Source organism: Podarcis filfolensis (genome assembly GCF_964270895.1).
Source record: "Podarcis filfolensis genome assembly, chromosome: 1".
Taxonomy (NCBI): Eukaryota; Metazoa; Chordata; class Lepidosauria; order Squamata; family Lacertidae; genus Podarcis; species Podarcis filfolensis.
In genome coordinates this window covers 4,512,136-4,536,453 of record NC_139604.1, presented here as the reverse complement: position 1 = coordinate 4,536,453, position 24,318 = coordinate 4,512,136, and the positions used below count along the sequence as shown (strand labels likewise).

The window sequence follows — 24,318 nt, the reverse complement described above, 5'->3', positions numbered from 1 at the left end:
CAGCAGCAGAAAGCTTTGACAGAGCATCAGTAGTGAAACATCACAGTCCATCAAAAGCCTGGAAGAAAGAGGACGTTTTTATCGGGCACCAAAAAGATGTCAGCAAAGGTGCCAGGCAGACCAACCTGCAGAGGGCAACCCCCCCCAATGAGGATCCCCAGCTGAAAAGGCCCCCTCCCTGGTCCTCAGAGCCTCCCTGCCAGAAGGGACTTGGAGAAAGGCATGAGATGAAGAGCTAATGTAGCTTCATATCAGGATAGGCATCCTGTAATCCAGTTAATTTTTGCTCATTTCTTTTAATTTACACTAGACTCAGGACAGGAGCACAACTACTTACCTTATTGGAAGCATATTGTAAAATGTTAGTTTTCAGCTTCTGCATGAATATTGAGTTGTAGAAGACTATAATGGAATCATATCTTCCTTCCCCAATCAAAACACACTTGAAAGTCTGGACAGGATTAGAAAGTTATATATAAGCTCTCTTTAGTATTTGCATTTTCTTCTATTCTTCTCCATAGCACAGTCCTAATAGAAGGGTGTCCCTCTATGGTGCCCACCCTGAGGTTGGATTGGTTTAAAATTGCCTTTAGATAGGGCATTCCTGGATCTAACTCAGGAACTGCAAAAGTTCAAGACATCCTTTAAGGAACTAATGCATCCACACTGTTCAGCGTATGCTATCATTTTCTTCCCCCCCTTTTTTATTGATACTTTCCCCACATACAGTACAACGAAAACAAACTAATCTAAATAAAAAATGGAAAGGAGACAAAAGAAAAAGGAAAATGGGATGGCAACACATTTTCATAATGCCATAATGTTTCAAATAAATGTTAAACCCAACCAGCAGCCATAATTAAAATAGCTATATAAAACTGATGCTGAAAGATTTCCCATACCTCTTGATTTGCATTAGTGAGTTCCTTATATGCTGTCACAATAGTTTTAAACCTGAGATCAATGTTCTTCACCTTGCAGATGCCATACATGGAGCACATCATTATCTATGGAAAAACAGAGAGTGCCTGTCAGAACTGGACATCAGTGAAGCCCCTCACTTCCATTTTGCTCCTTCACAGAGTTTATAAAAGATGAACTCTAAGCAACCACTCAACAAATGGAACTACACACTATTTGGAACTACCTAAAAGTTTAATTAATTTTATTTAAGATTCCTATGTTGCTTTTCTATTAAAAGCAGCTGTACAAATAATAAAAAATACACGAACAAAATTATAACACAAAAACCAGCAAACACTTGAATACTCCACTTGTAAAAAAAAAGGGGGGGAGATATCAATTTTAACATGCAACCAATTTTTAGAAAAACTGCACCAAATCAACCACTAAATGTTTGGGAGAATAAAAAGTTCTTCAACTTGTCACGGAAACAACAGTATTGGTACCTCCCGCATGTGTCTGGGAAAGACGTTTCATAAAGCCTGGGGCCATCCCTGACAGTGTCTTCTATCTGGTCTCCTCCCACCTAATGTTCACTAGTGCAAACATCTGAAGGGATGCCTCTGATGTTGACCTTATATTTCAGACACATTCATGTGGGACAAGATGTGGCGATCACACAGGGTTCCCGGACGTTTCACCGTCTCTTGATCCCTGTGCCACCACTTTATTTCTCGCTGCCACCCCCCAGGCCCTACCTGGTACAATACTGAGTCCAGTCAGGGTTAAATTGGAACATAAACTTCTGTTTATTTACTGCAGTTTAACAAGCGTGTGGTTTCATAAACGGTATCGGTCAATTACAATCATGGGTGCCTATCCAGACCTATAACTTCCGCTACCTGCTCTCACTCACTAAACCATCTCTCAAATATTTACTTGTCTTCCTAGCCCCTAACTGCTCCTGACTCAGCTTATTTCGCTACACTAACTCCACCTACCCCCAGACTCTATCCCAATTCACTCCCACTCCAACCAACCTCCCAACAAACTCTCCTCTTCACCCCTCCCAGAGCTGGTTTTATAGTCCCTCTGACTCCACCCCCCTGGGTTCTGATTGGGTAACTTGTTTAACTATTTCACCTCCAGCACTCTCATATGTTAACATCACACAAGGCAATCCTTCAAATGCCCCAAATTCCCAGCCCATTTAGAGATGCAAAACCTGGCAAACTTGTCTTAATCATAAACCTGACCTGTGAGATAAATGCAATACGTAATAATTGAGGAAACAAATTTATTGAGAGCTGGGCTCTGCTTTTATATTTCTGGAATGACAGTGTAAATGATATTTTTCTTTTTAATATATATATATATATATATATATATATATATATATATATATATATATTTTCTCCCCACCTCTATAAATAAGAGGAGTCAAAAGGATCAGAGCAGGAGACGAAATCAAAGGCACCACTTTTGATGCCACAAAAACTAGCATTAAATGATATTTTTTAAAGGAATCACAGCCACTGTTGAAGAGCTCCCAGCACACACTCCAGGTCCCTGGCCATAGATCACTCTCCTCTCGTGCAGGAGGCACCTGAGAGGAGGAGGACAGGGGGGCAGGGGCAATGGAGGGGGGTGGGCCAGGCTATGGGGCGTTGGGGTAGACTGAGGGAGAGAAGAATGGGGACAAAAATCATACGGGGTGGGGAGTAGGGAAAACGGGTTGCCAACTTGGAGTAACATTGGGAATAACAGGGCAGGCGGTGGGGAGCAGTGGTAAATGTGGGGACCCCAAACAAGGGCACATGGCTGGGGGGAAGGGAGGGTGGGGGAACCCTCTTTGCCTTGCTCTCTCCAGCGCGGCAGCGGCAGCAAAGGCCACCACCTCCCTGAGACGTCTGCTCTTGCTCTGCCGCCGCCTCAGAGTCACCAGCGCTGTCTCAGGTGGAGGGGGGGCCAGTGGGCAGAGAGGGAAAGAGACCTGCCCGGCTCCCTCTCTCGCACACCCGCCACCTGACTGCACAACCCAAAGAGAGGCGCAAATCCTGAGGCAGCCAAATGAGCCCTCATCCATCGCAAAGATTCCACCCCTCTTCCGATGACGGACACACCAAACAAGGGCAGGGTGATCGACCAGAATTCATCCTGTGATCGATTGGTCAATCACAATCGATGCGTTGGGCATGTCTGCAATATAGCATTAATTTTAAAAAACTGAAAAAACCCACTATTGGAAGAAAGTAATTATTTGGACCCCTTCGAATCTATTTTAAGGTGAAGGTTTCCCAATGAAACTTCCAAATTCCAAGGTGGACAACCTACAAACGGCAAAATATGTGGAGGGGGGCCAATCTATTGCTTTGGTATCCTTCTGGATTTCCTGTCTGGGATGATGGCATTTATTACAGAGGCTCTGCTCTTACCTAGGAGTTAAATCCTAGAGGATAGTGCTGAGGGGCACAGTCAGCTTAAGGCATTTAAGGTATATGTACCATGATGTTCCACAGTGCTCTGTTTCTAACCAATGCTATTCAACAACTGCATGAAGCTGTTGGGGGAGGGGGGTGCCATCCAGAAGCTAAATGAATCCATCTCTATTACTCTTTTACGTCAGTGCCACAAGGAAACAGAAGTGTGTGGTTGCAAAAGGAGCTTGCAGATGAGCTAAGATTTAAGAAGGGTGTGTATAAGAAGTGGAAGAAAGAGGAAATCACTAAGGAGGAGTATACATGAGTAGCTAACAGTTGTAGGGTGACGGTCAGGCTAAAACTCAGAATGAGCTCAAGACTTGCAAGGGAAGTTAAAAATAATAGTAAATGTATCTTCAGCTATGTCTGAAGCAAGAGGAAGAACAAGCAAGTGGTCGGTCCTCTGTGTGGAGAAGATTGAGAAACACTACTTACTTTGCAAATTTCGTACAACGTTTCTGAACCATGGAGAAGCTAAAAAAAGAAAGAAGCGTAAGCTACACAAGGCTGAAATCAGCTCACACCCGCCAGACTCATTACCTGGTCTAAGTGCCGGTCTTTCATAAGTTCATATTCATTTTGCAGTGTGTGATGAAAGAGTGTCCAGATCAAATGTTCAAGTTCAGGGTGATCAGACAGAAGACGCGAACATAAGTTTTTCAATCGCATATAAGCCAGCCAATGCACTAGAGAGGAGAGAGGAGAATCATCTTCAAATCACTGCTTGTCACATAATATTTAGTGTTGCAGAAATTTAAAGCAAAGCACTGTGATTTTAAATGGAACCAAGTTCCAGCCAACAGCCTATTTGCCAACCCTACAGCATTTCTCAAATGCATTGTTGCATTTTGCACTTTTGAGCAGAGCATGGTATGTACAGAAGTGAACAGCTCAGAAAAATAGATCTGCTTTTGATGCATCTACTCTTGTTTTAAAGAAATTATGCGGCTTTGGGTTTAAGAATATTTACTGTATTATAATGCATGTGTGTTGTAGAGTTCATTAAAATGGTTGTTTCTCAGCTATTAACCAGCCAGTCGGATATTTAATATTTGCAGGTTTAAATCTAATTTCCAGTATTTGGCAATATGTTTTTGCCCCTGAAAATAATGTAAGAACTAGCTATAAATCATTTAATTCTATTTCTCCTTTTAAATTACCCATCAGGATTTCTTTCAGATACAGAGGGAAGGTGCTATTATATAATTTGCCAAGTATCAGTCCAGTCCAGTGGTACCTTGGAACTTGAATATAATCCGTTCTGGAAGTCCGTTCGGCTTCAGAGACATGGCTTCTGATTGCCTGACAGCTAGGTTTCTGCACAGCGGAAGCCGTGTTGAACGTTCGTGTTCCGAGTAATGTTCGAAAACCGGAGCACTTACTCCTGGGTTTTCGTCATTCAGGAGCCAAAATGTTCATGAATGGACATAATAATTAACAAATATCAGAAGTATAAACCATACTGAATTTATGCAGATTTAGATGCCTTTGGTATACTGCATTAACTTTTTCCTTTGATAGGCATGGGTTAAATTTGTTGGAATATGTTTAAATACTGATATCCAGTCTATATCTTGAACAAAGTCTTTATTCCATTTCTTTCTAAATGAAAAGAAAGCTGCTCAATTTTTAATAAATGGTGAAATTTGCTAATAAGGTTCTGTGAAGAACCTCTTATGCAAGTTTCAAATTCTGATTAACGTTTTTGCTCAAGAGATCTTAAGCTGTGTCTGATTTGAAGGAAATGGAACAGAGACAGTCTCACGTCTGCCATACTAACCATTACATGGTTATCCAACTATTAGGTCTTGGATATTTTCCATTAGATTTTGTTTACATAAAAAAAGTCTCCCCAATAGTTTGCTGAGTCTTTCCTTGTTGCTGTTTTTTATGCTACTAATGTTAATGGGGACAAGTGAAGCCTAAGATACTGTATGAATCTGAATAATAAAGGTATTTTAACACACAATAACTTTGATTCTTGCTCAGTTTCTTTCTTTGATAACCTTTAAATCTATTCTAATGTATTAATATTCTGCTATAGGAGTTCTGTCCTGTTTGCACTAGCTACAAGATGATTCAAAATTAACTGCACTACAACAGCATTCTTTTAATAAAAGAATGCTAAAAGATAAATATCCATCGGGACTATTTTTAAACTGCAATAAAAGAGAGATAAGGATCAGTGTTCTGCAGTTTCCAAATATATATGCTTGCATCATGAGTGCCCACTGCATAAGCAAAAAGAATTTCTGCTTACTGATAGGAGTTACAGATCTACCACATCCTTTCACTCCTAGGAAGCTTTGAGGAACACAAGTTGCTGCAGCCAAAAGATCTGCAGAACGCTGCATGCAGTTCTTTGCAAGCAACAGTATTTATTTCTCCATTATTATGAATTGCCAATCTTCCTCAAATGTTCAGGACTGAAACTCATTCCCTCCCCTCCCTGCTCCTGACGGCATTCCTTCCCTTTCTCTTGATTATGTCTGTAATGGAATACAGAAGATCCAAGTGAGGCAGCCATTGCTGCTGCCCAGGTAGGAGCAGAACAGAATTCCACTCCTGCCGCTTTCTTGCCCTCCCCTTGCAGCCCTTTACAAGCTCATGGAAGGAAGACCTTCTGGAGCAGCTTTCTGGGGTGCAAAGGTGGCAGTCATGGGAGGGAGAGAAAGGTGGAATCCTGTCGCAGTGGATTCTGCCCAATGCCTGAAAATAAAAAAGTGTCACACGGACACAACACCAACCTTTTTTGTAAAACAGTGAGAGAGAAGTAGATTTATAAGGTTTTTGAGGATGGTTTGCCAATGCGTGTTGACCATCTGGAGGAGGATATACTGAAGCGGAAGACACCTTTTTCTTGGGAGATTTTGTTGGGGACAGGTACCTATGGAAACAACACAAAATCAACAAGAATGGAACACTGGATGCGAACCATGAATGGAACATTTCTTGCAGAATAAGCAAGTGAGCCTGCTGGGGGCTAACTATATCCTCCCACTTGCTCCAGGCAGGAAACATGTGGCTAAACTTCATCACTTCCTCCATTGCTCCTCCCCAGGCTTACTGTCACGCCCAAGCTAGACGGAAGCTCCTCCAAGATCACAGATAACATGTGGAAATAATACATATACAGAATATAGCATGGAAAAACTAGTAAAAAAACAGGGCCTCTAATGTAACTCTCTTGAGGGTAGGAATGCCCCATCCTTCAGTGACTGCTGCATGAGGCTTGGAGCAGTTTGTATGCAGGGTCTGCTGGTTGTTATCACACTTATTCTGCTGGGTAAGCTGCATTCACAGTAACTTGGGAGCCAACTCCTAGGGGCCAAGGTCCCTTCAGCCCCCCCCTAAAATATTTGAGGGGATAGGCTCCCCCAAAGTTGATGGGCATCACTATTCAAATGGTGTGCATACACTATGTCTTGTGATCAGTTACGGAGGGTGGGGCTTCCCTGAGTGTCCCAAAATTTTATTCAAGTTGGCCCCCTTGCATGGTAAGTACCATTTGGTGAGTGCATGGTCAGTGTTCCATTTTCCTAGCAAAATGCGACTGTGCAATGTACCAGGGCCTGTAGGGACAAAGGGTGGGAATCAAAACACCATTCCCTGAGGCAGAAAAACAAAGACCACCACAACTGATGCATGTAGACCCACTCTGTAGTGTCTCGTAAATGTGGGCACTGGAGCCCCAGAGAGCTGCCCTGGAAATGTCCTGAATATCGGTAATGGTAATGAAGGCTGCAGTTGCAGCTGCTGCTTTGTGGAATGTGCTGTGAGCCCCACAGGAGGCCCAAGATAAGGAGCCTGGCACACCACAGCTTCCCAAGCAGCCCCTTCAAGGCCTTTGCCTCGGAGCGAGGATGAAAATGTGAAATGACTGTGTGCCTGTGTGCGCGCACAGAGTTCTACAGACACCTACGGTGCCCCTTGCCTGCTCAGGGGAGAGAGCATGGAGACATCAGGAAGGCGGCACTGACTCCTGTTCTCGGTGGAAAACAGGAATCTATTGTTATTATCTTGAAGCAAATCCTTAGAGTCACAGTCACTGTGGACTGGACATAGATCTTTACTGATGGATAACGCACTGAATGCAGATGCTCCTTGCGCCAATGCCATAGCACTCAGAAAAGGTGTCTTGAAGGACAGAAGCAGAGCAGTTCCACACAGTGACTCAAATGAGTTTAGTGAAATACATGGACATAGCCGGAGAGGCAGCCCCCCCAAGTCAAGCAAATAAATAAAAATAATTAACTGACAGATTGTATCACAGATAACTCAGTTCTGCTCCCCCCCCCAATAATGCCTGTCCCCCCAATCCTGGCTACACCCGTGGTGAAAGTGTTGAGTATTGTGTGTAACTGCCATGTAGGGGATCTGTGTACTCTTAGTGGAGAAATAAGTGTAGCTTCTCCAAGAAATCTTTGACATGGGTGGGCACTGAGGCCAGACAGACACCCTGGACTGAAGCAACTGGAGGAGCTTCCCTCCTCCTGCCTGAAGACAGAGGAAGCCCTGGAGACACTGCTCAAGGGAGGCTCTCAGAGAACCAACTCCCTGGGCCATGAGGCACTAACAGAACAAGTGAGGGACACTCTCTCTCTTCATAAAATTCTATTAAAGCTCTTTCACAAAACAATAAGGTACTCCAGATCTCATCTGTAACTGCAAGCATGTGGCAGTCATTTCTATTATTTCTATGAAATTTTACACACATTTTACTTACTGAGCAAAACTAAATTATATTAATTTAACCAACATATATTTTGAATTCCCAAGTCACGTTACAACTTTTTAAGTAAAGGTAAAGGGACCCCTGACCTTAGGCCCAGTCGTGACTGACTCTGGGGTTGCAGCGCTCATCTTGCTTTACTGGCTGAGGGAGCCGGCGTACAGCTTCCGGGTCATGTGGCCAGCATGACTAAGCCGCTTCTGGCAAACCAGAGCAGCGCACAGAAATGCCGTTTACCTTCCCGCCAGAGCGGTACCTATTTATCTACTTGCACTTTGACATGCTTTTGAACTGCTAGGTTGGCAGGAGCAGGGACCGAGCAACGGGAGCTCACCCCGTCATTGCGGGGATTTGAACCGCTGACCTTCTGATCGGCAAGTCCTAGGCTCTGTGGTTTAACCCACAGCGCCACCCGCGTCCCACTGCAACTCAATTTTGAACTTTGAAAGTTGAAAAGTTCAACATGCCCTACCGCTGCAGTAATGCAATCTCAAGGTTGCCAATGTGTGGAACCCCTTGGTCAGACGGTCTCCATCTCCGAACAGTAGTGGCGGGTTGGCCAGCTCAGTTGGGAAAAGGGGCTCCCTGTGGGGACCCCATGGAGATGCTATCTCATATGTGATCACTGCCTACGTCTGTGAACTTAAATGGAGTAGATGACTTGCTTCCAGTCAGAGTAGGCAAAGGGTCAATGGACCAAGTGAGTATCTTTATATTCTCATAGGACTCTGTCCATAATTTTACTTACAGGTCTGCAGCAGTGTGGTTATGCTGAAGAGGCTGAGTGAAACAGCTGGGAGGTTCAGACTGGTCAGGCTGCCCACCTCGCTCCTTGGACTGCTTTATGAGCTCAAATAATGGTGAATCCTAAAACAAAAGCCAGTGGCATAAGAATCTGATTAGTTACTGTGGTACCTCGAGTTACAGACGCTTCAGGTTACAGACTCCACTAACCCAGAAATAGTACCTTGGGTTAAGAACTTTGCTTCAGGATGAGAACAGAAATCGTGCTCTGGCGGCGCAGCAGCAGCAGGAGGCCCCATTAGCTAAAGTGGTGCTTCAGGTTAAGAACAGTTTCAGGTTAAGAACGGATCTCCGGAACGAATTCAGTTCTTAACCCAAGGTACCACTGTACTGGAGTTCTCTTAAGTTTTTAAATAGCTGAAAATAACTAGAAAAGACAAGGTCTACTACAACAGTAAACATGCATTTAGATTGTAATCTCAGGTGGAAGAAATCACTCCTTATCTGTTAGCCTCGCCCTTATATCGCTTCCTGAAATCATTATTTGCATAAGCAAGCAGGTGCGCCTCAGCATAAACGGTTGAGTTTGAGTGACAATAATAGCTTTGTAATACACAGAGCTGCTGTCTATGGCCAAGCTGCAAAACAAATCAGGAAAAAAGCTTTAGATAAAATAGCTGTACGTTGTTTGGGTGATAAGGGGGGGTTGATCTGAAATCAACCTAGATTTAATCTTGTTTGTGTCTCAGGCATCTTCTCTCTTTCATCATGGATGTTGGCTTCTATTATGGTTGTATGGTCTGTATTATTGCTACAGGTTTGTCATGGCCTTTGGCTAGAACAATACACTTATGAACATGGAACCTGATAGAACTTGGCGATTTCACTAAACTCTAACTGGTCTGGCTGCCCATCAGAAATACAGAATTACTGGAAGCATTCGTTTTCTCAAGCTGCTCCCTTCCAACCTTTCAGTTAAGAACCAAGACAGGTAAATACTAAAAACTATTTTCAAACAATTCTTTATTTCTTTGTAATGGTGGACTGACGGTTCAACCAGTATGTGACAAATGCAGAAGAATGCTGTATCTGAAGAGAACCCGGCTCAATGTTTTAGCTATTTTAAAATGCACCATTAACTTCCTGTTAAACGAGGAACTGTTCAAGTTCCTCGTGTTTGAAGCAGGAACTTCTGAAAGGAAATCACAAGCCAGGCTCATTTCATGATGGCGAGACGCTGCCTCGTGACTCTGAATGGGCAATGCAGCTTCTTTCTGTAGCAGCCAGGGAGGTTCAACAGTGAAACTGCTGCCTCTTCATGCAGCCTCTAATGTTACCTGGAAGTAACTTCCATTGAAATATGATTTACTTCCGACTAACAAAGCTGAAGTATTTAGTTAAGTAAGTAAATAATTCCACCAAGGGTTGCAGACAGAAACCCTCTCAGCTACCTAGAGACAAAAGGGACTGAAGCAGAGACCTTTTGCAGTTTGTAGAAAAGCCTTTTAGAGGAATAATGCAGAGTCCACTATCACGCCCATAAAACAGGACTCTGTACACCCATTCTATGCACTTCTAACTACAGAAAATATTACTTGATGGGGGTTTTGTGTAAACTTCATTATCTTAGATTCCTTTTCAAAGCCTTTAAGTAACACTTTAGGGTGCCAAATTACACATTATTTTAAACATGATTTACTTTAAAGAAATTGTTTAAGTTATGGGATATTTTCGGAAAACCTTCTGTTACAGGACAACATTTGACTGCAAAGTAGTCCAATTCAGAGTTCCACTTGAGTAAACCTGTGAGTCTCAGCTCAGTTAGGTAAATATAGCCAAAGTTAATAGATAAGGAAAATACAGATTAGTAAGTGGCTCACTCCAGGACACACACAGGAGGAAAACCCACATCTTACTTGCATGCCCCTCTTCTTCACTCTTCTAACCCATGAAGTCCTTTAAGGAGACAAAAAGAATCCTAACAATGCACTTTAACCACTACCTATGCTTGCAAGTAAGACTGCCAAATTATTGACAATTTTAAAAGAAATGTTCAGTTCCTAAGGCCCAAGGTAGCTTGGCCACAAAACACAAGACTGAATATTATTCTGTCCTCTAAATCAAACAATTCCTACTGAAATAAAAGCCTCGGGATGTCAGCTGAGAACATCAGGAATAGTCTTTCCGATTAGGTTCAGGAAGAAAATGCAAAAAGGAATAAATGATCATTATATTTTGCAAACTTTACATTTTTCTGATGCTGAAATGCAAGCCCTTGTCTGTCTCTCACACAGCACAAGTGGACAGCACAATCAGTCTATGAATGTCCACCCATAAAAAAAATGTCAAGGGGGGGCTCACTGAAAGGTCAGCGGGGATAGTCTTAAGATTGCAATCATATGCACATTTACCTGGCAATAAATCCCACAGAACTCTTGGCATTTCCTTCTGAGGAGGCACAAAAGATTACACCATTAAGGCAGTTCATAGAAGGAAAGAAGAACTGTCTTTCCGTGAACTGAGCTTACTGAGCTTAAGGCACTTACTTCAGAAATTTATCTTAGGATACAAGTCAAACTCCTCCCAAATTAAAATCCCCCAAAGTTTTTGTTGTTGTTGTTGTTTTTTAAAGGTACATCACTAAGTCCTGTGTTTTGAGGACATTCTTACTCTCTTCACACCAACAAGGAGTTATGGAAGTAGGATTAGAAGGACCAAGAACACAATTTAAACCATTTTTTTGCACCCCTCTTCAGCTGAAAAAATGCTTTCAAAATAGTTTGCTACTACTATTAGTAGTCCAGGGTTCCAACTTGTCACTTGAGTCTTCTGTGGCTGGGAGTGCTTAGGCCCAGCTCAGGCTGGTTTGCCAGCTCTAGCCACTCCTGGACCGAGACAGCTTGACCTCTGCTGCTCATGGTCTAGGGGCCTCCCATTGAGCCTGCAATGTGCTCCAGAGGGGGGGCTGCCATTGAAGACACAACTAGTGCAGCATGTGGCTGCCAGGCTGGTAAACGGGGCAGCCTGATGAAGCCACCAGCCACCAGGCCCCACACTAGTCCAATTCAAGATGCTAGTCCTAGCATACAATGCCAAATGGTTTGGGACCAAGTACTTAAAGGACTCCCCCAAAACCAAGCATCTTGGGCCCCATGGTTGGCAGGGGAGGCCCTCTTGGTGGTGCCACCTCTGATTGTTGTCCAGCTGGACTGACCCATGGCACAACCTTCTCTGTAGTGGTTCCCTGTTTGCGTAATGACCTCCCTGGTGAGGTGTGTCTATCAGAGATTTTTAGAAGAAATTTAAAAACATTTTTTATCACCTTGCCATTAGATGGTTGACAGCCTTGAAATTAGCAACTGTGAAGGTTTGGGGTTGCTTTTAGGTGTTTCTAAATAGGCTGTTGTAGAGCTCAATTTTGTAGTTTGCCACCCTGGGCTTGTATGGGAGGAACATTGGGGCATAAATTTACAAAAGAAAGAAAGAAAGAAAGAAAGAAAGAAAGAAAGAAAGAAAGAAAGAAAGAAAGAAAGAAAGAAAGAAAGCTGAGTTCCTGCCATAAATTATGACACAAAAGAAACAGGCATTGGTACGGAGGGGGGAGAAAGCAAACTCAGGCACTACTTCTAAGTTACAGAATTATTGTATTGACCAGCTGGAATGGAAAAAATTCAAAGAGTGGAAGAGCCAAAAGTTCCTGGCCTCTTAGGTTAACCGATGGAGAAGCTCTGCAGTCCCACTTCTTTGCTGAAGTCTGTAGAACAGTTGCTGCTAAATTACATTGGAGGGATAATACTGATGAAGTTGATCTCTTATTAAACATTCCATTCAAATATCATCACCAATTTTCACTAATGCAATCTGTTTTTAGAGTCACCCAAGATTAATTTCACTGGAAGATTAACACAGCATATTAAAATCACAATAACATATATAGGGTTAAATTTAGCCAGCCTTTCACACATGCCCTTTTTAGAGTTGATATATCCCAGAAACTGGAATCATTTCCCAAGAAATCGTACTTGAAATTAGGGTGCAAAGCAGCAGAGATATACATACATAGTGGTGAGAAAGGTATTTAAGGGATGGGTGAGTTCACAGTGGGAAAATGCTTTCTAAAGGTCCATTGCATATTGTAGTAACATACATTTATGTAGCTTTGTAATTGTGTTCTATCAAGCACTGACAACTTGTCTTTAGGACCAGAACCTCAGAGCGATCTCTTCTCAAAAGTGGATGCTTTCTAAACTACCTTCTAATGCTTGCTTTGCACTTTGGATTGCGGAGGGTTACCTATGCTGGCCTGATTCATTTATGAATGCATTCTCTGGTAGCAAGGGCCTGAAAGCATGTGGAACAGCTGGACACCTTAGAGGAATACAGCGCTTTCTGTTTCATTTCTCTACTATTGGGCGTTTCCTCTGAAAGGAAACACTGTGATTGACTTTACCGTCAAGAGGTAAAAAAAGATATGGCATTTCAGTGTAATCTAAAAATAGAGAGAGAAAATTACTATTTTGATTTTTGAGTTACTATAACAGAGAATGGAAAAAGAAAACGTTAAAGATGACTTCTAAGCAACTCTGCAAGTTCTTACATTTCTTGCAATGTCCCCCAACACCTACACTGAGCATTTAAAATGGAAATTCACTTATATTTAAACCTAATAACAGATCAATCAACAGAATGATTAATTAAAATGGTAGACAGCCATAGAAATAAAAAATGAAATGTAACTAAAAACTGCTTACTTAATTATACTTCCTAAGACACACCTAACTTTTAAAAGTATTAATAAGGTTTTGATCTGCCACTCTGAGCCAGGCAGTCATCGTTTGCATGGCTCTCAGTTCAAATACATTTCTGGCATGGAAGGTTAAAAAAAATACTTTTCCTTAAGAACCCTTCCTTTCTGAAGCCCAGCCTCCTCTTCCTGCCATGTCATTTAGCAAGCTGAGTAAGCATGGGTGGGGCTTGGGTTTGCGTGCTCTTTAGTTTGCCTTCTCTGAACAAGCAAAGACACCATTTAATTGGCAGCTGCGGGGAGAGCTTAAGATCAGCAAGAAAATACTTGCTTAGGAATTTTATTCTCTGGCTTGCTTTCTACCCTGTGGGGTCAGAACTTACTCAACAGCACGAAGGAAAGAAAAATGCTAGCATACTGCTAACACAAGAAGTCTGTTCCCACCTAACTCAGAACATAACTTTGAAACGGATTTATCTGAAGTACTTTCTACAGCACCACAGGAAGGATCAACCTCTACAGAAATATGTGAAGAAGCTAAGCTTAATTACACCTTCATTGTGGATGAGGAGATGCTCCCTATCATCCAGAACTACTACGGCATTTGGAAGAAAATAATTATTTGCCAGTGACCAGCAGAATGGTATCTTCTCTGTTTAATACTGAAATTCAGCTGTGAAGTTTCAAAGTCAAGCTGGACCCATATGAAATCACTCAAGGACTGGTTTTACGCACCATCTGAGGATTTCACGGAGACTACAACAAAATACAAGGTACGGCTTGACTGAAGAAGCAGCTAGTTTTAGCAGTTCATTGCATGACAATGCTAAGCTCTAACTGTTCTGCTGAAGACTCCTTCAAGTATACTTTGTACGGATGCATGTTTAGTATGGTATTTGTTCTTGGTTTAATATCCAATTGCGTTGCTATATACATTTTCACCTGCGTATTGAAAGTACGAAATGAAACAACCACTTATATGCTTAACTTAGCAATATCAGACCTACTTTTCGTTTTCACCTTACCCTTCAGGATTTATTACTTTGCATCCAAAGACTGGCCATTTGGAGACATACTTTGCAGGATTTCGGTCACACTCTTCTATATAAACATGTACGGAAGCATTTTCTTTTTGACTAGCATAAGCATTGACCGTTTTTTAGCTATCGTACACCCCTTTCGATCTAAGGCTATTCGAACAAGAAGAAATGCCAAGATCATCTGCGCTGCGGTCTGGATAACTGTGATAGGAGGAAGCATTCCAGCAAGCTTTTTCCAATCCACCAATGTTCATGTCAGCCTGGAAGGACTCCCCCAAAGGACATGCTTTGAAAACTTCCCTGAAAAAATTTGGAAGACCTATCTTTCAAGGATTATAATTTTCATTGAAATTGTAGGGTTTTTAATTCCACTGATATTGAATGTTACTTGCTCCACAATGGTTTTAAGAACTTTAAATAAGCCAGCTACACTAAGTCGGAATAAATTAAGCAAAAAAAAAGTCCTTAAAATGATTTTTGTTCATTTGCTGATTTTCTGTTTCTGTTTTGTGCCATATAACATTACCCTAATACTCTATTCCCTGATCAGAACACAAACGTGGATGAACTGTTCAGTAGTTGCTGCTGTCAGGACTATGTATCCAATCACTCTATGTATTGCAGTTTCAAACTGTTGCTTTGACCCCATAGTTTATTATTTTACTTCAGAGACTATTCAAAATTCAATAAAAATGAAGAGCTGGTCGACTAGAAGAGATGATAATCGATTCCCTGAAACTAAGGGTTCTGACAGATTCGTTCAACATGGCCTCCAGACCATAAAAACAAGAATATTTGACAGCGAATCTGCAATATAAATGGACACGAGAGAATGGGAGAGACAGAATGAACCTTTAAGAAAATCTGTAGGTATTTTGTTTCTTTGTATAAGGAGTTGCTTGTACGCTTGTACATATAACGATGAAGATTATATTGATTAAAGCAATTATTTAAAACTAGCCTCTCACAATTTATAAATTATGTTCTAATGAGAAAAAGCTTCAAATATTATCCCTATTGAAAAAGTGATTCTCACTCACCTTGCATTATTTTTTCTATTTTCTACGTCAGAAAAGGTGACCGTACCATAACACTGGCTGCACTGCAAGTTTAAAACCTAACTTGGCAAGATAATCAATCCCATTTATTTTCAATGTTCTTGTAGCAAATTTGTGTACACCAGAGGCTCAAAGAATCTTGTGAAGATGAATACCTACAATAATCCTACCTATTGCAAGACCCCCAGACACAAAAAGGTTGATCCTTGTGATGGGGAATGGCCTGATCACAAGCGATCTAATGCTAAATTAATTATCCAGGTTAGTCTTCACTTCTTTGCAAACAACATTTAATTACACTTGGAGTGTACAGATTAATGTTGCTTGAAATGTATGCTTCTGCTAGTCAAGGAACTTGCTGCTTTGGTTCAGAATTTCTTTTTACATGCTGAACAGAGGACAAATGGCGCTTGAGTCTCAGCAAGCTGGAGCAAACTGTTAGGTTCACATAAATCAGCAAGCTAGTAAACAAAGAAAGCAGCTTCATGTAATTCATGGCATAAAGTTGGTTTGTTAGCAGGTAATCGTTTACTTTAAAACACAATTTCTGGTTCACAAGCAAGCAGTTCACTGAAACTGAAAGTAAATTTGCCATAAATCCTCCCTTGCATTATGTAGGCAGAGAAGGGGAAATGTTGATACTTTAGCCCCGTGAGAGTCATTCTACGAATTCATCCATGTAATGCAAATAGTTTGCTGTTTACATTGTGTACTTCCATTGAGAAAGCTCTGTTAATTGGCCTCAACAGAAAACAGTGCACTGGGTACAATAACTGTTTGTAAATGTTTTTAGAGCGAAGCTGAGAAATATAAGTATTTCAGAATGTATGCTACAAACACATAGCCTGCTATTACAACGATTACAGTTAGCTCAGTGAAGTTTGGTTTTGCCAGCCACCATCTGGTACTTCACACAGGTGAGGCCAGAACAGCAAAGGCAGCTACAAGTTTCACCTTCTTCCCCTCCAGCCTTTACCCTCAGATAGGACAACTGGGGAAGAGAGAGAGTCTGGCAACGCCTTCTGGAGGTGTGCAGAGTACACTAAATCAGTGGCTATTACCACATGCTTCCTTTTAGACTTTCCCTTGCTGGAGAAAAGCAAAGACATTTCCTTCTCTTGAGTTAGTAGCTAATGCATGTGTTGTTTTACACCACATGAGGACATGGTTTGTTTGTAAGTTAACTCCATACCTAAATGCTGAGCCATTTTGTTGTTCTCTTCAAACAAAATGACTGCTATTCCACTCATTCTGTAAAAAGTTCCTGAGTGAAAAAAGACTCTGAGCTCCAGAAATTTTAAGTGATTATTCCAATCTAATTCACTCAAGCTGCAAGGTTTGCTAACATCTCTCAGGAAAGAGTGGATGTGGGAAATGATCAAATGATGCTTCCCATAGGAGCCGGTGCTCAACAGAACAGTATTTGTTCTCCTGCCTAGCCTTTCCCTCCTGCGCAAAAAGTTGTTGACCTTTGATTATAATGTACGTACGTTACTAGCGGCCTCCACATTCTGAATCATGTACCACTAACACACACACATTTTAATACTGACTTTTATTTCAGGGCCTCAGTTTTATTTTCCATTTGCAAGCTATGTTATGATCCAGAATATTTATCAAAAGATACCAAGGCTGAGGTTAGGAGAATTTTATTGCAACATGCTCATCTACCAAACCACCATGTTTTTTTAACCATGGCTAATTTAATAGCTGCATATGAACTTCCCAGAACATGGCCCTTTGCAAGAAGCTTCATTCTTAATGGCATGCCCCTTTGTTTAAGGACGAGACAGAGTGCCTCACCAGCACTGCCAGTTACGCAACCCCAAGTTTAAAAAAGAAAGAAAGAAACTAATACTTTTTCATATCCCAAGGCTCTCAAGCCAAGGACAGTGGGGGGTGGGGGGTGGTATGCAATCCAAGAGTGGCTGAACGAGGGCAGTGAAAAACAATGTAAGGCCAAGTTCATTCCCAGCCGTGAGGCTCCCAGGAAAGCCTTGTGCAAAGAACTTGTTTTTAGCTTAACGACCTCAAAAGGTTTGTTGTAGAAAAAATAATAATAGAAAAGATCAAAGAAACAGTCAGTAAAGGAGAAAGCAAGTGAAAGCAAGATGTAAGGTATCACAGCTGTGTCACATCTGCCATGTCGAGAAGGAAAGATACAACCAAGGTTAGCTGTAATGTCTACAAAGGAAGAGAGTGTTTTTCATGCCTGAAACTATAAAGTGTAAGATGGAAAAGCCTGACATCTACTGGGCAGAATAATTTTGCAGTCAAGAGAAGTCAACTTAAACAATACAGTATAGGTAATATTCTACAGAGCAGGTTTTGTTTTTATTTTGGGGGGATGAAGATGATCCTGTAAGCAACTTTTGATAACTCAGTGTTCTACAACATTGGATAAATGTGGACTGATACATAACAGAAATACAGAATTGTAGGGTTGGAAATATCACTGGAGACAGAGGAGAACACTGGCTTGTAACTTTCTCCAAATAACGGATCAAAAATAATTCCATTTGTCCTTACTTAAGATTTAGGAGGTTGGTATAAAATTCTAATCCATTTTATAAGTTCTTGAGGAAATCCAAACTTTTCCAAAGTAACAAACATAAACTGCCAATATACTTTGTCAAATGCTTTTATAGCACCCAAAGAAGTAAGTGCAGCCAGACCCATTCAAAGACTATATAGAGCCACTAAATTGGTTTCCCATCTTAGATGGTCTGCTGAATGAAACACACTGTTGAAATCACTGATCAATATATTAGCCAGAACTGCTGCTGGCATTTTAACACCAACATTAATTAAAGAGGTTGGTCTATATTTTCACCATTAGTGTGCACTCTGCCAGGTTTCAGAGACATATGTGCTTCATACATTGACACTGAAGTTGACAGGTACCTGCCTCAAAGGCATTTTCATAAACAGAAAGAAGCTTAGCGTGCAAGAAATCTAGATATGAATCGTACCACCCACAGGAAAACCATCTGGCCCCAGTGCTTTACAGGAATTAATTTTAAGAATAACAGTCCTAATTTCTCCCATCTGTAATGATTTTGATTGAATTTCCTTTTGCTCCCCACACTACTGCAAAATAACCAACTGTGAGGAAGCCCATCTCAACAACAAAAATTCATATATCCTGAAGAGAAGGCCCATCTGGAAGCAGCACGGAGAGGGGAAAGGAGTCCTGCTACTTTCGTGGCTCTAGGGAAGGTGCGACTGATGGCTAGGCCTGGGTGACATATCAGTCTATTGCCCAGGACCAGGAGGAGGAGCAGACCGTGGTGTCGGCTTCACTCAGCGGTATATTGATGGTGAAACTGCTGCTGTTCCTGGGTCTCTCTGCTAGAGTTCCTTCCTCCAGTGGCGCTGCTAGCAGAGGGACTCGGGAGCGGTAGCAGTTTCACCAGCGATATAATGGGGAGTGAAACTGCCATCGCACTCTGTCCTCCTATGATGCAGAGGGATCTTTAACTTCCTTGACTGAGGAGTGTGCAGCTGCCCTAACCTCAGCTGGATGATCTGATCAACAAAAGGCAACACGTGGGCTAATAATGTATTGGCAATATTGATGAAATGATCAATTGTTTCTTAATTCATAAACAAAAGCCATATAATATGTGCAAGAAGCCATAAACTAATAGGTAAAGGTAAAGGGACCCCTGACCATTAGGTCCAGTCGTGACCGACTCTGGGGTTGCGGCGCTCATCTCGCTTTATTGGCCGAGGGAGCCGGCTTACAGCTTCCGGGTCATGTGGCCAGCATGACTAAGCCGCTTCTGGCGAACCAGAGCAGCACACAGAAACGCTGTTTACCTTCCCACCGGAGCGGTACCTATTTATCTACTCACGGTGGTATGCTTTTGAACTGCTAGGTTGGCAGGAGCTGGGACCGAGCAACGGGAGCTCACCCCGTCACGGGGATTTGAACCGCCAACCTTCTGATCGGCAAGTCTTAGGCTCTGTGGTTTAACAAACTAATAGAAGTCAAAGAAATATTCCATCAACAGGCATGCTTAGAATGGTGTGTGACCACAAAGAAACACTGAAGTTGAGGCAGAAAGCCTTTCCACAGTTCATATCTATATCAAAGTTTTGTGGAGAATGAACTGGAGCCAGGTGGTGCTGTAAGCACAGCAGCAACCAACAGCCAAGCACTTAAATGAGCTCCCATGACCCAGCGGCAGGGTGGGGGCTCCGTGAAACTGTTCAGCTTAGGGGAGCGGGGGGAGCACCAGGGCTGACTCAGCTGGGGAGGGGGAACCTTCTTGATTCCCAGCTGAGCTGTGCAAACAAGCTGCAATTTTCCAGCCTGTGAGCGCCTGGGTGAAACCACCACAGTTCCCAAGGTGAGAGCGGGGGCAGTTTCTCCAGGTGCCTCATGGGAAAAGGCCAATGCAGCTTGTTTTTTCAACATTGTGGAATATGACCAAACTGCAATGTTTGGCTGGCGATATACCGTAATGTTGAAAAGCTGGTATCGCCCAGCCCAACTGATGGCCAGGAGTGGCTGCCCAGAGGAGCCTCCTCTTCCTCCTCACCCCGCCCCCCAGAGAAGAGGTCACTTAGCAGAAGCAACCAGGAGGTTGGTGAAGATGGGGCTGCTGCATACCAAGAGGGAGTGGGCAAGGCACAGGGAGATCCACGTGGTGTGGGGGCGGCAGCAGGACAACCAGATTGGTTCTGCTGCCGTGCCTGCATGAAACTGAGATCCCTGTACCTCCCCGCTACCCATCTGGCAAGAATTAGTGCTTGGTGTCAGAAGCCAGGTACACAATGTCCCTACCCTTTGGAGTTCCAACCACCATTACTGCCAGCGGCTGCTCCCCTCACCCAACTGTAAGCCAACGAGCCTTGGGCACCAGGGTGGCCAAGGGGTTCTTGGGCTTTAACTTGAGAGGGCATGCACACTACATTGCCAGTGAGATGACAGACAAGTGCAAATATAGGACAGAGATAAAATGGTGGTATTTCTTAAATAACATATATTTTATGTATCTATACTCCTGTCATACACTACATTTTTATGTTTAGAAAGCAACTTACCAGTGCCTAAGGCCATAGACCCCTGAACACACCTGATGTTGCCTGAGGTCACAAGCTAAGCAGGTTTAGACCTTGCTAGTATTTGAATGGAGAAGACAACTTACTGATTGCCACGCCAGGGATTCCATTATACGGTGTTCACAGCATTCCAGGTGTTTTATCATCTCTCTTGTCAAGTTTGGTTCTGCTTTAATGAAGCTTTCAATAACCTTGTATAAGTCAAAGGCTTTTAAGTCAAATATGTTGATAATCCATGGGAAAGATAAATCTGTTTCCATATTCATACTTTCACTTTGTGAAGCATTCCTTGGGGCTAAAGAGAACACAACTGATTATTCTTTTGTTGAATAACGCAAGTCCTCAATAAATTGTTCCTACACACTGAGATGTGCCATTTATCATGTCCCTATTCTCAAAGTTCCAGATCCAAGGAAGTCCTGTTGAAAACAGGTTTTGCTCCAGCATTTAAGATCTGAGATCAGACAACAAATTCCCAAAGAAACTATGGTTCTAGAGCATGTCATTTTAGGAGGTTAAACTTACTTATTTGGGGGGAAATTAAGTGAGTGGTCTGGTCTTAAAAATAATTTTGGGGTTTGAGGAATTCAAATCTGCTATATTTTGGTAACTGGACCACATTTAGCTTGGTAAGTCTACATTTACTGTTTTCAGAAAATCTAAGAATTTTAATTTTACCTTCTGAAAATATAGCACAATGCCAAATGATATTAAATATTATTATTATTAAAAAATATAGAATATTATTGCAAGTACTTGGCAATCATTTTTTATGTAAAAGGTAAAGGGACCCCTGACAGTTAAGTCCAGTCGTGACCGACTCTGGGGTTGCAGTGCTCATCTCGCATTATTGGCCGAGGGAGCCAGTGTACAGCTTCTGGGTCATGTGGCCAGCATGACTAAGCTGCTTCTGGTGAACCAGAGCAGCATACGGAAACGCCGTTTACCTTCCCGCTGGAGCGGTACCTATTTATCTACTTGCACTTTGATGTGCTTTCGAACTGCTAGGTTGGCAGGGGCTGGAACCGAGCAACGGGAGCTCACCCCGTCATTGCGGGGATGGGATTCGAACTGCCAACCTTCTGATCGGCAAGTCCTAGGCTCTGTGGTTTAACCCACAGCGCCACCCGCAATTTTACACACATTTTACTTACCAAGCAAAACTAAATTATATTAATTTAACTGAAATATCTTTTGAATTCCCAAGCCGTGTTTCAGCACCTCTCATTCTAAGGAATCTGAAAAATTCAACATGCCCTAATGGTTCAGTGTTTCTGAAGGAAACTGGAAGTCTGTTAACTTGAGACTGGGGAAGGAATGCTATACAAAAGGTGGCAATTTTATAACAGTTTTGGAAATTGGGTACATTAACCCACCCACCCCAGCCTTCTGGCATTAATCTGCCTGGTGTTCCTTTTGTAAATAATGTAGTAATCAGTATTTCAAATGTAAATAACTCAGTTTTAATAATTTGATATTAAAAACATTGTCGCAAGGATAAAACTCACACACAAAACACCACAACGGACTCTTACCAGCATTAGGTGAAACAAAGTAAATACTAGGGAAGTCTAGGGAAGTCGTGGCTGTGTGGGAAAAGGCAAGGGAGGGGGGAAGGATCATGACTGATCACTATGGATGAAACAGCCCCTTCCGTAATATGGCATAGATATACAACTTACTGCCATAAGTAGCTATGACAACTTCAAGAGCACAGGCCAACAGAGATGTATGAAAGATGTTGTTATTCAAAAGTTTGCTATAAAAAAGAGAAAAAAGACAGTCTTTCAGCATTTCAACATTAACATTTTTTAGATGTATTTAAAATATAACTTTGAAGTAGGTTTGCCAAACATACCTAAAATTATGAATTGATAGGCGTTTTTCTTCCTAAGATAAATGAATAAATGAAGATATACTTTAGCCCATTAAAAAGGGAATATAAATATTAAAAATTCTGTATGTTGAACACCTACCGACTTTAAGATGGCTTCCATCACCCTGTAGTATAACCGTACACCAAGCCTATACCTCTAGGGGGAAAACAATTTAAAAGCTGATGTAATAAGTTGTAACAATACTTTGCTTTAAGAGAATGACCTTCTGAAATACACTTCAGTTTATTTGTGATTAATGGGTTTAATGTGGCTGTTTATGAGAGAACTGCTCTACTACATCAGACACACGCGCACACCCCAGAAAAGAAGAAAAAGGCATATCCAAGACTAGGATATTTGTAGAAATCCATCCCCAACAAATGTTTTTGTTGCATGGTTTTTTTGGAACACACTATTTGGAAATCAAAGCAAACTCTCAGGAGAAAGGGTGCTAGATGCCAACTGGCAAGATATTATGGCCCTGCAACTCAGCCCAACCTTATGGCTCCAGGCCTGTATGGGGCGGGGGGGGGGCAACCAGGTACACCACTTGCCCCAGACCTTGCAGAGGTAAGCGGGGGCCCTCCAGGGAACAGCTGCTATTTTGTCTGAGTTCATAACTTTATTGTAGCAAGACTCAAGCAAGCTCTGCATGGACTTGTATGGCTCACTAAGTCTAATGTAATATTTTTGCATAATATCCATTCAATTAAGCATTCCTAGTCACAGAATTAGAAGCAAATGATACATCAAGAAAGAATCTGAAATGAAAAGTCGTGAGTTTGCCTCATAATTGCAGTAAACTGTACTGTCCAGTCTAGAGTGTACACTCCCCACCCCAGCCCTGGGATATTCAGATAGAAGCATCCTGCTGGATACCAAATGTACAGTCCAGAGAGTGGCACGGATCCTGGAGAAATTAAATCAGCACAGCCTGCATAGGCCAGGCACTGGTCTATCTCAGCTGTGTGTAAAGAGCGAAAGCAAAAGCGCTCTACATTTGGACTGTGAGACCATCAGCAGTGGCAGAGCCTCCTTGAGTCCTGCAAGACGGGCAGTTTGAATGTGCATTCAAATCCAGCCTGGGATGATGCCTGCACAGCCACAGAGAACCCCACCTGTGATCCAATTTCAGCACATCCTTGCCCAACTGCTTCAGCAAATTTCTCTCTGAAGACATGGCTCAGGTTTTCTGTTCTTTCCAGTATGCTTTGCATAGGATTTGCAGTGCAGTTCTGTAATGAGATGGGGGAAGCCTGCCCTTAGATGAACAGATATAATATATTGGATAAACAAGAACTATCCTCTGCTAGTGCTCGTGCTTTATGGAATGAAGAACTGATTTTCAGTGAGAATACTGGGAGGTCAGAGAGAGAAAGAGAGGAAGAAAGAGAGGGGGAGAGAAAGAGAGAGAAAGAGAGAGAGAGAGAGAGAGAGAGAGAGAGAGAGAAAGAAAGAAAGAAAGAAAGAAAGAAAGAAAGAAAGAAAGAAAGAGAAAGAAAGAAAGCCAACTATCAAAGAAGTTTGAGAGCGGAAAATGGGCTAATATCTTTCATGGCAGCAAAAAGGGCTTCTATGAAATCCTCAAAAGTCTAAATACGTACATCCAATTACTTTACCACAATTCAGGAGACTACCACCTAACAAGGAGGTTCTAAATAAAACACTGC

The 24,318-nt window shown here is 42.1% G+C and overlaps 2 protein-coding genes across 3 annotated transcripts in view; one reads left to right on the top strand and one right to left on the bottom strand.

The window, feature by feature from the left end:
* Nucleotides 1-24,318, bottom strand: part of RB1 (RB transcriptional corepressor 1) — a 59,859-nt gene that overhangs the window by 13,457 nt on the left and 22,084 nt on the right. For both annotated transcript variants that reach the window (XM_083628182.1, XM_083628183.1), the window contains exons 13-22: nt 23,767-23,883; nt 22,748-22,804; nt 22,630-22,661; nt 22,454-22,530; nt 20,858-21,066; nt 8,864-8,982; nt 6,131-6,270; nt 3,924-4,069; nt 903-1,007; nt 338-451 (exon numbers count right to left, since the gene is read on the bottom strand). In XM_083628182.1, coding sequence (XP_083484308.1) covers nt 338-451; nt 903-1,007; nt 3,924-4,069; nt 6,131-6,270; nt 8,864-8,982; nt 20,858-21,066; nt 22,454-22,530; nt 22,630-22,661; nt 22,748-22,804; nt 23,767-23,883 — 1,116 coding nt within the window. The remainder of the gene's footprint in view (nt 1-337; nt 452-902; nt 1,008-3,923; nt 4,070-6,130; nt 6,271-8,863; nt 8,983-20,857; nt 21,067-22,453; nt 22,531-22,629; nt 22,662-22,747; nt 22,805-23,766; nt 23,884-24,318) is intronic.
* On the top strand, nt 13,800-15,602 carry LPAR6 (lysophosphatidic acid receptor 6). The gene has a single exon (XM_083572075.1). The coding sequence runs from the start codon at nt 14,421-14,423 to the stop codon at nt 15,459-15,461; it is 1,041 nt and encodes a 346-aa protein (XP_083428201.1). The 5' UTR covers nt 13,800-14,420; the 3' UTR covers nt 15,462-15,602.